The sequence below is a fragment of the Peromyscus leucopus genome, chromosome 8b (genome assembly GCF_004664715.2).
Source record: "Peromyscus leucopus breed LL Stock chromosome 8b, UCI_PerLeu_2.1, whole genome shotgun sequence".
Lineage (NCBI taxonomy): Eukaryota > Metazoa > Chordata > Mammalia > Rodentia > Cricetidae > Peromyscus > Peromyscus leucopus.
In genome coordinates, this window is record NC_051086.1 from 33,458,651 (window position 1) to 33,473,215 (window position 14,565).

At 47.7% G+C, this 14,565-nt stretch overlaps 1 protein-coding gene across 1 annotated transcript; it reads left to right on the top strand.

Annotated features, from left to right (window-relative positions):
- Positions 1-6,954: 6,954 nt before the first annotated feature.
- Positions 6,955-9,074, top strand: Cby3 (chibby family member 3). The gene is made up of 3 exons (XM_037201168.1): positions 6,955-7,005; positions 7,877-7,973; positions 8,052-9,074. Exons 1-3 carry the CDS (start codon positions 6,955-6,957, stop codon positions 8,720-8,722), a joined length of 819 nt encoding a protein of 272 aa, XP_037057063.1. The 3' UTR covers positions 8,723-9,074.
- Positions 9,075-14,565: the final 5,491 nt, after the last annotated feature.

Genomic DNA, 14,565 nt, shown 5'->3' on the forward strand with positions numbered 1-14,565 from the left:
CTCAAACTCAGAGATCTGCCTCCCAAGTTGTTAGGCCTGTGCCACAACCACCTGGTTCCCTTGCATTTTTTAAGGACTTACTTCTATTTTTAATTATAAAATTAAAAGTGCAGTGGCCAGAAGGGATTGGATTTCCTGGGGCTGGAACTATACCAATCAATGTGGATGCTTGGAAACAAACGGGTTCTTTGTAATAGTGATACATGGTCTGTGCCACTGAGCCAACTCTCCAGCCCATTTTAGTTTAGAAAATTATTTATTATAGTGTGTGTGTGTGTGTGTGTGTGTGTGTCTTAGGGTTACTACTGGTGTGATAAAACATCATGACCCAAAGCAGCTTGAGGAGGCCAGGTGGTGGTGGCACATGCCTTTAATCCCAGTACTCAGGAGGCAAAGCCAGGTGGATGTCCGTGAGTTCAAGGCCAGCCTGGTCTACAAAGCAAGATCCAGGACAGGCACCAAAACACCATAGAGAAACTCTGTCTTGAAAAAAAATTAAAAAAAAAAAAAGGAAAGGGTTTTGTAGCTGCAGAGTTTCTCTCTGGGTCCCGCCAAGCCCCAGCAGTCTGACAGCCCACTTATAAAATAAACACACAGACACTTATATTATTTAAACTGTTTGGCCTAATGGCTAAGGCTTCTAGCTATCTAGTTCTTACATCTTAAATTAATCAATTTCTATAAATCTATACCTTGCCATGTGGCTCGTGGCTTACCCACATCTTCACATGCTGCTTGTCATGGCAGCAGCGGGCAGTGTTTCCCTCTACCTTCCTGTTCTCTCAATTCTCCTCTCTGTTAGTCCCACCCATACTTCCTGCCTGGCTACTGGCCAATCAGTGTTTTATTTATTGACCAATCAGAGCAACACATTTGACATACAGACCATCCCACAGCAGGGTTTATTTTACAACTTATAGTTCACTATCCAGGGAAGTCGGCAGGAACCTGGAGGCAGAAGCCAGAGTAGAGGGCATGGAAGCGTGCTGCTTACAGGCTTCCTCCTTCCTGGCTTGCTCAGCCTGCTTTCTTATAGCAGCATCCTGGGCAGACTACCTGTCCAGGGGTTACACCACCCACAAGGGGCTGGGCCCTCCCATGTGAATCAGTAATTAAGAAAATGGATTACAGACCAATCTTATGGGGGCATTTTCTCAACTGAGAGTCCTTCTTCCCAAACGACTCTAGCTTATATCAAGTTGAGGTAAAACTATCCAGGACTATGTGCGTGTGTATACATAAGTGCATGTACACATATTACATGTATATGTGAACACACACACATGCCACAGTTCATGTGTGTGTGTGTGTGAAAGAGAAAGAGAGAGAGAGAGAGAGAGAGAGAGAGAGAGAGAGAGAGAGAGAGAGAGAGAGAGAGAGAATATCAATTCCCTGAAGCAGGAATTAGAGGCAGCTGTAAGCCTTGACGTAGGTGCTGGGCACCCACCCTGAGTGCTCTGGAAGAGCAGCAAGCACTCTCAGCTGTTCAGCCGTCTCCCCAGACCCCCACCCAGGTCTTTATTCTGGGGACGTACCAGCCATTGCTGCTTTGGTTGTCAGGTGGTGACTCAGTTTCCCCTGCCAGCAACTGACAGAAATGAGGGGCCCGAAGGGGCAGCACAAAGACTGGCCCCCTTCCTCACTGTGGCACAACCTGTGCCGAGTTCCGCAGGGGAAAGGACAATCCCCACTTACACAGTCTTCCTTCAGTGTTGAACCTGCCCAACTTCCATCTCTTCTCCTGAGAGCACGCCCTCATGAATCACCTCAGCAAGAATCTTCATCTCACACTGCACTTCTTGAAAACTCACTGCATGACACCATGTAATGAGGGAGAGTCTCGTAACTCCCTGTACCACTCTGCTTTCTGTTATGATGCTTGAGATGGTGCTTTGTAAAGAAAAGAGGATTTGGGACTGGAGAATTGGCTCATAGGTTAAGAGCGCCTGCTATTTTTGTGGAGAACCTATGTTCAATTTCCAGCACAATGGGCAGCTCACAACTACCTGTAACTAAGGGCAGAGATCTAATACCCTCTTCTGGCCTCCTTGGGCAGTGCACTCACATGCACAGACCCCCCCCCACACACACGTTGCATGTTGTGGGGTATTTGTACACTCACTGTGTGAAGGTATACTGCTGTGGTTGATATAAAGATCTGAACAACCAACCAATAGCTAGGCAGGAGGTATAAGCAGGACTTCTGGGCAGAGAGAGGAGGTGCAGAGTAGACACCAACAAGACATGGAGGGAGTTAGGCATACAAAATGGAAGAAAGATAAAAAGTCACATGGTAAAATGTAGATGAGTAAAAACAAGTTAAGTTATAAAGAGCTAGTGGGACAAGCCTAAGCTAAGGTCAAACTTTTACAATAAATAATGTCTCTGTGTCTTTGTCAGCTGGCGGACCAAAGAAAAATCCGACTACATGTGGTACCCAATGTGGGGCTCAAATATCCACATAGAGCCTGAAAAGTGGTCTCTTGGGTAGGCTTGGCATGCAGAGGTGTGACTCTTTTAAGAAGCTCTGCTGTGCATGAGGCTAGGCTCTCAGGGAACCAAGGGGAGCACCCCCCCCCAGCTCATTGATATTAATTTAAGGTTAATTTTGTTATAATGTATATATGTTTCTATTCTTGTTTAAGGTATTGTACCTATACAGCTCATTTAAAAATATAAAGTTTTAGTCATTGAAAGCTATTTAGGATAATAAAAAAAATGTTAGTAGTTAATCATCTATAACAATCAAACTTATAGTCATAATAGGTAGTTTTTCAAGGTCAAATAGATATATTTTAAATAGATGGTCTTCAAACACTTCAAAGACCTACAGAATATGGCATTTAAGATGTTTAATAACCTAAGGTTTTTCATGACAGTGAGACACGTCTGCTCCTGGCAGCACCAATTTACTTCAAAAAGGATGATGGGCATCCAAGAACCTCCATATGGAGTTTGCTTTCAATGTGGAACAGCTAGTCACTTGGCCAGGAAACTGCCCTTGCCATGACTGCTGACAGTATGTTGTCTAAACTGGGCAAGCAGGACACAAAAGAAGACAACTGCCAACTTTGCCAAGACAGAGTGGGACAGTCCTTCAAAAGTCCTGCTTCCCAGAAAAGCCTGTCAGACACTCCAGGCCTGTAGGTGAAGATGGATGCCCCAATGGTGCAGAGGAACCCTGGGTGACTGACTGTCCAGGCAGCTGTTTCTGTCATTTCTATAGTTTTGGAAGTTGCTTGCTCTGCACTTCCTGTTTACTCAGGTAATATTATATCCTTCCCAGGTCGCTGATGGAGTTGAAGAAGAGATAGTTACAGTTAGTTTTCCTTGTTACCAAATTCCGAAAAGAAACTCACAAACGAGATAAAAGGTACATAAGATTGAGAGACATAAAAGCTTAAATTGTTTATCTAAGAAAATGTTTTGAGGTCTAAAAAGATAGTTTTGGATTGGTAATACAAGTTAGGATAGAAAGTAAATTAGGAAGCCAGGTGTTGGTGGCGCATGCCTTTAATCCCAGCACTTGGGAGGCAGAGGCAGGAGGATCTCTATGAGTTCCAGGACAGCCTGGTCTACAGAGGGAGTTCCAGGACAGCCAGGACCATTACACTGAAAAACCCTGTCTAAAAAACAAAAAAAAAAAACAAAAAAAAAAAAAAAGGAAAAAAAAAAAGAAGAAGAATAAAGTAAATTAGGTACAAAACCCATCAAATAGGATCGATAACGGGGGTATTTTCTCTGAATTTGCCAAATGCAAATGGACTGGTATAGCCGGAAGTTTCTCGGTCTTGCCCAGCCCTGTGGTCCCGCAGCTGCTTATAAAATAATCACTCTCTGGGTGGTGGTGGTGCACACCTTTAATCCCAGCACTTAGGAGGCAGAGCTAGGTGGATCTCTGTGAGTTCGAGGCCAGCCTGGGCTACAGAGCAAGGAGATCCAGGACAGGTACCAAAACTACACAGAGAAACCCTGTCTCAAAAATACAAACAAACAAACAACAAAAAACAAAATGAAAGAAAGGTAAAAAGCCACATGGTAAAACATAGATTAATAAGAATATGGTTTAATTCAAGTTATAAGAGCTAGTTAAATACAAGCCTAAGCTAAAGGCCAATATTTCATAATTAATAAGAAGTCTCTGTGTCATTATTTGGGAGCTGGTAGGACAGAGAAAGACTCATTACAAACACATATACATGCACATAAATAAAAATAAGCAAAAAAAAAAAAAGTGGTATATTTGAAAAAGGGAGACAATGATTTGCTCCCAGTTTGGGAGGTCCAAGAGCATGGTGCTGACATATTCCAGCCTAGACGAGGCTGCAAACACAACATGGCAGGCCGGTGGGGTTCACGAGGAGAGACCACATGGATTAGCAGATTTCAAGTTTACTCTCTCTTTTTGTTGTTGTTGCACTTTTTTTTTTTTTTAAGATTTATTTATTATGTATACAGCATGTATGACTGCAGGCCAGAAGAGGGCATCAGATCTCTTTACAGATGGTTGTGAGCCACTACGTGGTTGCTGGGAATTGAACTCAGAACCTCTAGAAGAGCAGTCAGTGCTCTTAACTACTGAGCCATCTCTCCAGGCCATTGTTGTTGCACTTTTTTAAAGACAGTCTCTCTCTATTCCAGGTTGACCTGGAACTCGCTCTGTAGCCTAGGCTGGCCTTGACCTCAGAGTACTCCTCTGACCTCTGCCTCCTAAGTGCTGGGATTCAGGCAGGAGCCACTGTGCCTGGCATTCCTGCTCTTTAAAACCGCTTTTCAGTAGTATACATTAATGACACATATAGCAGGTTTCATTATAACTTGTTTATAGATGTACACAGTGTACACAGTGTATTTCGATCTTATTTATCCCGTTACCCTTTCTTCCCATCACTATTGCAATCATTTTCCTCTTTCCCTCTTCTACTTTCTTTTTTTTCTTTTTTTGGCTTTTCGAGACAGGGTTTCTCTGTGTAGCTTTGCGCCTTTCCTGGATCTCACTCTGTAGACCAGCCTGGCCTCGAACTCACAAAGATCCGCCTGGCTCTGCCTCCCGAGTGCTGGGATTAAAGGCGTGAGCCACCACCGCCCGGCCTCTCTTCTACTTTCATGGTGTGTGTGTGTGTGTGTGTGTGTGTGTGTGTGTGTGTGTGTGTGTGTGTGTGTCTGGCAGAGAGCCTATGTAAGTTCAATAAACTAATGAATTTCATTAGGGTCGCTAACAGGAGCATGAGAACCTTAACCAGTGGCCACACCATCAACCATTGACTGCATAACCCCCCAGAGAGGGGTGGGGTCCAGCTCACTCTGTAAAGCAGTCTGTCAGGAACTAACCCTCTCTGTGGGTATCCCCAGTGACTTCACTGCTCTAGGCCTCTCCTCTTAAAGGTTCCAGTGGAGACTGGAGGTGTAGCTCAGTGGAAAAGTAACACACATATCATGCAGGAGGCCCTGGGCTCTATCTCCTGGCCTCAAAACATTCCACGGCCATACTCAGGACTAAGCTTGCAACACACCAATTCCTGGAGGACAATCCACATCTACACCACAGCAATCCCCAGAACAATTTCAGACTCCTTATGGTCACCTCCCACTCTACACCATTGCTAAGAATGGTGGGTTAAGACAACTGTGTGTGCCATGAGCCTACAGGCCAGAGCTGCTCAGGAGACTAAGACAGGATTTAGAACTAGGAGACTGAGCCAACCTAGGCTAACAAAGTGAGACCAGGTCTCAAAAAACCCAAGTAAACGCCAGGGCGATGCTGGCACACGCCTTTAATCCCAGCACTAGGGAGGCAGAGGCAGGTGGAACTCTGTGAATTTGAGGCTAGCCTGGGCTTCAGAGTGAGTTCCAGGAAAGGCTCCAAAGCTGCACAGAGAAAACAAAACAAAACAAAACAAAAACCCAAGTAAGGGGCTGGCGACAAGGCTCAGTGAGTAAAGTGTGTGCTGCACAAGCATGGAAACCTGAGTACAGAACACCAGTACTCAGGTAATAAAGTGGGTGTGGCAGCCTGCTTCTATAACCCCTGTGCTGGGTGGAATTGGGGTACAGAGACAAGAGGACATTGGACATTGGCACCCATGCACCCCTACTCGCAATCTGCAGGGCACAGCAGCATCCATCTGGAACCTGGGGGAGGGAGTGAAGAAGAGGCAGGATCCCTCTGCCATACCCTCCCTAACTCAACACACAAGTCCCACAGTGGGGCAGAGGCGGGTGGTACCCTACTCCCACGTGGTTCACAGACATCATCTCTGGGAGCCCCCCACATACTCACCCTCCATGTTATTACAACTCCCAGAAGACACTTCCCTGGCAGAAGTGGAGATAGAGATGGGAACAATGCCAGAGCTTATGGGCCAACTAGCCTGGCTGGTTCTGTGAGCTCCAAGTTCAGTCAGATGCTCTGCCTCAAAAAATAAGGTGGAAAACTAGGCAAAGGCATGTTGCTACCTTCTGATCCCAGCGCTCTGAGGCAGAAGCAAGTGGATCTCTGTGAGTCTGAGATTTTTGTTGTGGTTTTTCAAGAGAGGGTTTCTCTGTGTAGCCCTGGCTTTCCTTGAACTCATTCTGTAGACCAGGCTGGCCCAGAACTCAGAGCTCCACCTGCTTCTGCCTCCAGAGTGCTGGGATTAAAAGGCATGTGCCACCACCACCCCTCAGAGGATTCCTACTAGCCTGGGCTACATAGGAAGACCATGTAGCTTGAGCTACAGAGTGAGATTGTGTCTCAAAAGGTCCCAAATCAAAACAACAAAAGCCTGAACAAAACAAGGAGTGCTATTTAACTTCCCCAGAACAGCCTGGAGCACAGTGAATGCTCAATGATTTCACTTAACTGAACACACTGTCTCCCAGCTCTACTGTCAGAACCTCTTCTACCCTAGGAGGCCTGGCCAGGAGGCATTGTGAGTCATAGCTGGCAGACAAGTGGGGTGAAGTGATCCAGAAATGGGGCCAGGCCTGGGACAGCAGCTTGGGCACCTCCACCACATCTTCCAGGTGAGGAACAACTCGCAAGGAATATCAGGGAACAGTCTTCCGGGGTGTTGTGACCTCAAGGATAGATGTGTAGGGGCTTCCAGAGGCGGTCTCCATGAATTAGATAAGGGTGGGGATCAATCAGCCTGCCTCTGCCCAAATGTGTGTTGATTTAATGAAGGTGTGGCAGAGGGAACCCTGCCTGTATTCCTCTTTACTCCCACCACTGGCAGGAAAGGTCTTTAAAACAGCACACCGTACAATCAGTACTTTGTAGGTGTTGGGAAAAGAGACAAGAAGCAGGTAGAATGGAACTCTGGGCTGTAGAATCCTTGAGGTAGTAGTAGTCTGCTAGGAACAAACCTCAGCTCTGCTGTTCAGAATCCCAGTCTCCTTAAAGCTAGGCATAGGTCTAGGCGAAGACGTGTGTCCCAGGATCTCACTGACCACACTGGACTTTAATACATGTCTTTCCAGTTGGACCAGGAGCATCTTGAGGGTAGACAATGGCTGTGCTGATGGTACCCTCTGTGCAGACCAGGCCTGGCAAGGTGCCAGTGTAAGAATATCACATAACCCGAAGATGGGCCTATGCCAGGCACTCTGTGGAATCCATACTAAATCTGGCTCTGCAGCCTTCAGCAGCCTCCCTTAAGGAGTGATGCCTCACCTGTCCACCTTGCCTGTACTGCACGTCAGGATGCCCTGGCTCACCTTTCTAACCTACTTTCCTGCTTGCTATTCTCAGAACCAACCTTATGCCCAGGCTCTTCCGCACATCTGGAACATGACAGCCTAGCCTCACTGTCACCCTGCCTCACAGCTCTCCATTACATTCCCATTCCACTTAGCAAAGGCTGTCCTACTGATCCCCACCTGTGGTCCCTTACAGCTGCATCTCAGAGAACGGGTTCCCAGGCCTTTCCCTACATTATCTCCTGCACACCCACAAATGAAGGGTCCTGGGGGAGTTGTTTTGGTGAACGCCGGTATGAATATGCAGGAATGGGCTCCCCCAGTGGCCTGGAACTGCAGAGCCCTGGGTGGTGGGGACAGCCTGTCCTGAGCGGGCCGCTCACCGGCCATTTGCTTCTCAGCAGTGCCACTGGCTCGCCTCCATCAATTCCAGGACAGCAGGGCTCCGGACACCCACGCGCTCCGCGTGGCCCACCCACACTTCGCCCTGGAGGCCTTCGAGTCCCTGGTCGCGGGCCACGCGAGCCACCTGTGGGAGGAGCTGCGGCAGTTCTGGGCCGACCACTTCTCGCGCCGCTTCTCGCCGCGGAGGCCGCCGCTGCGCCACTTCTCATCCACGTCCACCTTCTACCTGCTGGACCACCGCACGCGCCAGGCCGAGCTGGGGCTGAACTACGGCGCGCCGCGCACCCGACTCAGCAACGAGGAATTCGTGTTCCGCGGCGGCCGCTGGACCGCGGAGGAGGAGTGTCACGCCCGCCCGCGGTCGCCGCCGCCCTCGCCCACCGGCTCGGCCTGGGAGCCGCAGGTGCAGCCGATCAAGAGCCAGGTGCTGCTGGAGGAGAACAACTACCTGAAGCTGCAGCAAGAACTGCTCATGGACATGCTGACCGAGACCACCGCGCGCCTGCACCTGCTGGAGAAGAAGGTGGACGCGGACGTAGATCCCGAGGCCGCGGCGCGCGCCTGGCAGAGGAAGATGCGCAAGCACGGGGGCGCGGGCGTGCTTATGATCCCGGCGCGCGCTCTGGAGTCGCGGTGACGCAATAAAGCCATGCAGAAAGCCGAGCTGCGCGTGCGCGTCTCACCTCGTCCCGCCCGTGGCTAGGGTGGCCGGTTGCCCGCGTGCAGGCCCGGTGCTCCATGGTGGCACTGTGTGCGGTCCTGATATCCGGGTGCAGGAGGCAGCGAGCGTGTGGCGCTCGGGCTGGGGAGAGGTGGGCAGACTGGGGCGTTGCGCTTCACTTTTTCTTGATCCAGGGCCTTAAAGGAGTTTCTTGAAACCTTGGGTCCTGCTTTCCCGCACTTGCCAGAGAGGTTCACTTTGCTGTTTTCCATTCATGTCTCCGATAGGGTCTGATTTTCTCCTTCGTGGAATAAAGGTATCTATTTGACTCAGCATTTTAAAAAAAATACATTGGGAGCGGGGCAGTGGTGGCATGCCCCTGTAATCCCAGCACTCAGGAGGCAGAGGCAGGTTGATCTGAGTTCCAGGCGAGTCTGGTCTACAGAGCTAGTTCTAGGACAGCTAGGGATACAAAGAGAAACCCTATCAAGAAAAACAAAAACGAACCAAACAACCAAATGCACTGGGGCCCCACAACCTCACACATAAATAAGGTGTGTGGCATATATATGTGTAGCGCACATATATGGCATATGTGTGTATGGTGCATAGATACATGGCAGGAAAGGGCTTGACACACAGCTCAGTGTTAGAACACTTGTCTAATATGCAAGGCCGTGTGTTCAAACTCCATTACTTCAATAATTCGTTTTTGAGTTAAGGGTCTCACTATGCATGCTGGGGTTAAAGAGGTGTGCCACCACACCCAGCAGGAGACAACTACTCAAACGTGTTTCTAATACACGGGAGGTCGTGGGAAAGCTGATAAGACATACAAGAGGCTGAGTCACAGCAAGGGGGAAATGGATTTGACTCTTTGGGGGGGGGGCTCTTCTCTAGAGACCAAATGCACATCCCTTGTAGAAAATCCCATAATGGGCAGTGAGCTCAGAAAGCAGAGGTCATAAGACCAGAGCTTCTACCTACAGACAAGCACTCCGAAATTCAATCTACCTGAAGGAGACCCCTACGCACCCTGCACAGCGGGACTTCCTCTGAAACCCCAGATTAGACACGAACCACACCCAAACACCTGTTTTCACAGAGAGATTCTTTATTAAGCGGGGAAGAAAAGTTAAAGTGGCTGCTTTCTTACTCAGGCAGAAAAACAGCAGCAAATGACCTTGCAGGTGTCATTTTTTTTTTTCTTTTTGTGGCTATAGGGTCTTTATTGCAGGTGTCATCTTTAAGAGGAGAAGAAGGGGATGTCTGTGATAGAATGGGCTGGGATGTGGTGGTAAAGGAGACAGAGGATGAGGGAGAAGGGGAAGGGAAAGGGGGCAGGGGTGATTGTCCCAGGGAGACAAAGGACTGCCTCTGGATAGAGGAGACAGAAGTTGCACATAGGGAATGAGGTTTATAAAGGTAAAAGGGGAGCCGGGTGGTGGTGGTGCACACCTTTAATCCCAGCACTCGGGAGGCAGAGGCAGGCGGATCTCTGTGAGTTTGAGGCAGCCTGAGCTACAGAGTGAGTTCCAGAACAGCCAGGGCTACACAGAGAAACCTTGTCTCAAAAAGCAAAAACAAAACAAAAGGGAAAAGGGAAACCCCATGTTAGGATGAAGTATTTAATTTTGATTGGGCGTGTTAATAGGGTGGCCACAGGGGGCTTTTGATGGCTGGACTTCAATACTTTCATAGCTGGACCTTGGTAGTCAGCGTCAGGAGGAGGAAGTGGCCAAATAAGAGAATACACCTTGGGGGTTAACTTCAGAAATGCAATCTAAAGGTTTTTAGCAAGGCAGAGGGAACTGGGGAGAAGAGCAAGGCCTGCCAGAGCCACATGAGTAGGCTAGAGTCCCTTCACTACCTACCAGCTCAGGTAGCAGATGGCAGCTGAAATCTGATCAAGGGCCAGGAGAAATGGTGAGTGGTGAAGAGTGTGATACAGAGCAAGGGCCAGGAGAAATGTCAGTGGTTAAGAGTGTTAATACAGAATGGAGTATAGCAGAAAACCAACCTCGGGTTCCGGGTTTGCACCTGTGGTCCCAGCCAGCACTTAGGATCTGAGGCAGGAGGACTGTTTCAAGTTCAAGACCAGACAGGGCTACATGGTTGCAGGCCAGCCTGGGCTACAGAACATGTCCTTGCCTCAAATACACATACATACATAGGAACCCCAAACCAACCAACCAAAAAGGAAACAGAATGGACAGAGGACCCCTTATCTAAAAATACCTGGGACCAGAATTATATCAGATTTTATTATTTGTATTTTATGAAGTTTTTGTTTTGTGTTTTGCCTACATATATGTATGTGCACTATATAATTGTCTTATGCTTTCTGAGGTCAGAAGAGGGCATCAGACCCCCTGGAACTAGAGTTAGGTGCTATGGGCTGCAGGACTAGTATAAGAACTCAGCTGGTTATGGCAAAGCCACTACCTGAAGAGATCAAGGAATTCCTTCAGAGGAAGCCAAAGTCCAAGGAGCATTTGGTGTTATTTGTCTTGTTATACATCATATCAGCTGTCTTGTTATGAAATCATGTGTACCTTCATAGTTTTCCCAATTGATTTTTCCCTAAGAAGGGCTAACAGTGTGGACTGATCACTCTCTGGACATACACATTCAAGGTATTTGGAGAACAGCTTCAGGAAAGAGTTCCTTCCCCCCAGCCCATCCGTTTCTCCCCGTTCAGCACTGGACACAGATATCTCCATTAGCTGCTTTCAAGGACTATCAGAAATAACAGTTCAGATGACCACATGCTAGTCTCCTGATTCAAGGTAAATTCCACAAGGAGACACCACCTAGGTCAGGTGGACCTTAAGTAATAGCTTTACTTCTTACCCAACCACTTTTCGGAATATAGACTGAACACGTAGATCCCCCCCCCCCCCCCCCCCCCCCCACCCCCCCCCCCGCTTTTTAAAGATTTATTTATTTAGTACAGTGTTCTATCTGCATGTATGCCTACATGCCAGATGAGGGCATCAGACCTCATTACAGATGGTTGTGAGCCACCATGTGGTTGCTGGGAATTGAACTCAGGACCTCAGGAAGAGCAGCCAGTGCTCTTCACCTCTGAGCCATCTCTCCAGCCCTAGATCCCCTTTTTGATATACTAACCGGTCATTAGCACTCAGTTGACCTCTTTTACCACTTCCATTTGGGGTTATAAAAGAAGGCCTGACAGTCGCTGCCTAGGAAAATTCTTTTTAAAAAAATATTTTTATTTTATAATTAATTTACATATCAGCCATGGATTCCCCTGTCTTACCTCCTCCCACCCCCTACCTTTATGACCCCATACAATTCAAGCCTGGTAACATTGCTCAACCAGAGGATTTGCTATTGCTTGGGTTTATACGTGGATTCCTGGGAGACTTAAGAGAGACGTGGAAGACAGAGATTGGGGAGAACGTAGAGGGATAAGGAGGATTTTGACCAGCAAGAACGTGTGGACGAGATGGAAGATGAGGAAGAGCCAGAAGGGAAAGTACTAGCTGGGTAAGAGTGAGATGAAAAGGACCTAGATGAGGCAGAATTAAGACGAAAGAATTAAGATAGAACTTAGAGGGAGCAGTAGATATAGAGAGAAATCAGGCAAGAAAGGAGCTAGGCACCAGGACAGAACTGAAGCTGTGTAAACAGCAAGTTATCCCAGAGGAATTAAAGCAAGTGGACTAAAGAGCTCAGTGTGGATCCCCTGGGACTAAAGTCACATGGGCTGTGGCCTCCTTGTGGATTCTGAGCCATTAAGTCATTGCTTCAGCTCCTAAAACAGGGTCTCACCCAGCAGTCCAGTCATTCTTTGTCAGAATCACAGCAATCTCCTGCCTCAGTCTCCCAAGTGCTGAGGTTACAGGTGTGCACCACCACAACCCGACTCACGCAGCCTCGGGATCAGATCGGGGCTTCATGCAGGCCGGTTAGCAGTCACCAACAGAGCCCCTTCTCCAGCCCCAAGGTGGTCCGCAGGGGAAAGGTTTGTCCATTCGGGGCTTCAGAGGTTTCAGCCGCAGTCTCTGGGCTCTTGGGCTGCACAGTGAAGCACGTGAGAGCCCACGGAGGAGCACCTCTGTTCAGAGGCAGGAGAGCAGAGAGGATGGGTCCCACATCCCTTCGAGGACCAGTGACCAGCTTCCTTCTTCCAGGCCCCACTTCCTAAAAGCTCTACCATCCCTGACAGTGCTGCAGGCGTACCGTCTTTGGAGACCGTGTTTAACAGTGTCCTCTGAGATCGACACACTCCGTCTTGCAAGGAAGCTCCTTAAATGGAAGGTAGACAACTCAAAATAGCCTCAGTCGGTACCTGAAACTGATCAGATTCACTAGCCCCTCCTCGCCATGAACAGTAAAAGTTGAGAGCCCCTCTGGGATGAACAAAAGCTGAGTTAGACCGGAGACTCGCAGAGAGCTAAAGCTGAGAAGACTCTGAAACCACACCAAGCTGCCTTGAAGAAGCAGAAACCAGGTGAGCTGCCTGATAGAGGTTTAGACCATCTGAGGGACCTAGAAAGGCCACTCTGCAACCTGTTGAGATCATGTTGTCACTCAAAACATGTCAGATTTTGGAGTGTTTTGGATTTCAGATTTTTTTCAGATTAGACTGTGTTAGCAAAACACAAGAAACAGGAGCAAAATTGATTTTAAAAATTTGTTAGCTTGGAAGTGGTGGGCCATGCCCTTAATCCTAACACTTGGGAGGCAGAGGCAGGCAGCTCTGAGTTTGAGGCCAGCCTGCCCTACAGAGTGAGTTCCAGGACAGCCAGAGCTACAAAGAGAAACCCTGTCTCAAAAAAAAAAAAAAAAATCAATAAAATCAATAAACAAATATAATAAAAATAAAGTTAGTTAAGGGGCTGGAGAGATGGCTCAGCAGTTAAGAGCACTTGCTGCTCTTGCAGAAGCCTGGGTTCAATTCTCAGCATCCACATGATGGCGGGCAACAGTAACTCTGGTTCCAGAGGATCTGGTGCCCTCTTCTGGCCCACACCGGCACTGCATGCATGTGACACAGACTAACACACAAAAAACACCCATCACAAAATAAAGGCAGGTTTTTTCCTTGGTTGACTAGCCACAGGGATTTGCCTGTTTCTGCCTCATCAGGGCCTGGATGCAAGCACATGCCACCATACCTAGCTTTTTTCCCCCAGTTTTTTTTTTTTATAATTTATTTAAATTTATTTTATATGCATTGGTATTTTGCCTGTATGTATATCTGTGTGAGGGTGTCATATCCACTGGAACTGGAGTTATAGACATTTCTGAGCTGCCATGTGGGTGCTGGGAATTGAACCCGGGTCCTCTGGAAGAACAGCCAGTGTTCTTAACCACTGAGCCATCTCTCCAGCCCCATTTTTTTTTTTTTTCTTCGAGACAAGGTTTCTCTGTGTAGCTTTGCGCCTTTCCTGGAACTCGCTCTGTAGCCCAGGCTGGCCTGGAACTCACAGAGATCCACCTGGCCCTGCCTCCCGAGTGCTAGGATTAAAGGCTTGCGCCACCACCACCCGGCTCCAGTTTTTTAAAAAGCAACTTTATTGAAGTATCATTTACATGCCAAATTATACAACCACAATTGTATGTTACCTTGCCAGCCCCCACTCATAATTTTCTTATTTATACGTTTGAATTTTTTGGCCATATCTTTTTTTTCAAGTTTTTATTTTATTTTTTTATATTTATTTATTTATTTTTCTATTATCAGCCTGATACAGTACAAATTCTTATCCTAATAGTGAAATGTTTCACTGAGGCTTGCCCAGTGATTGAGTAAAACCAAAACTTATTATAAGCCACAGTCATTCTAG

What these genes read in the sequence shown, in the direction of transcription:
- Cby3 (XM_037201168.1), top strand. Translation starts at nt 6,955, where the DNA reads ATGGGGCCAGGCCTGGGACAGCAGCTTGGGCACCTCCACCACATCTTC. An exon ending in ACCTCCACCACATCTTCCAG is followed by an intron (nt 7,006 to 7,876) that starts GTGAGGAACAAC and finishes GGTCCCTTACAG; the next exon opens with CTGCATCTCAGAGAACGGGT. An exon ending in AGTTGTTTTGGTGAACGCCG is followed by an intron (nt 7,974 to 8,051) that starts GTATGAATATGC and finishes GCCTGTCCTGAG; the next exon opens with CGGGCCGCTCACCGGCCATT.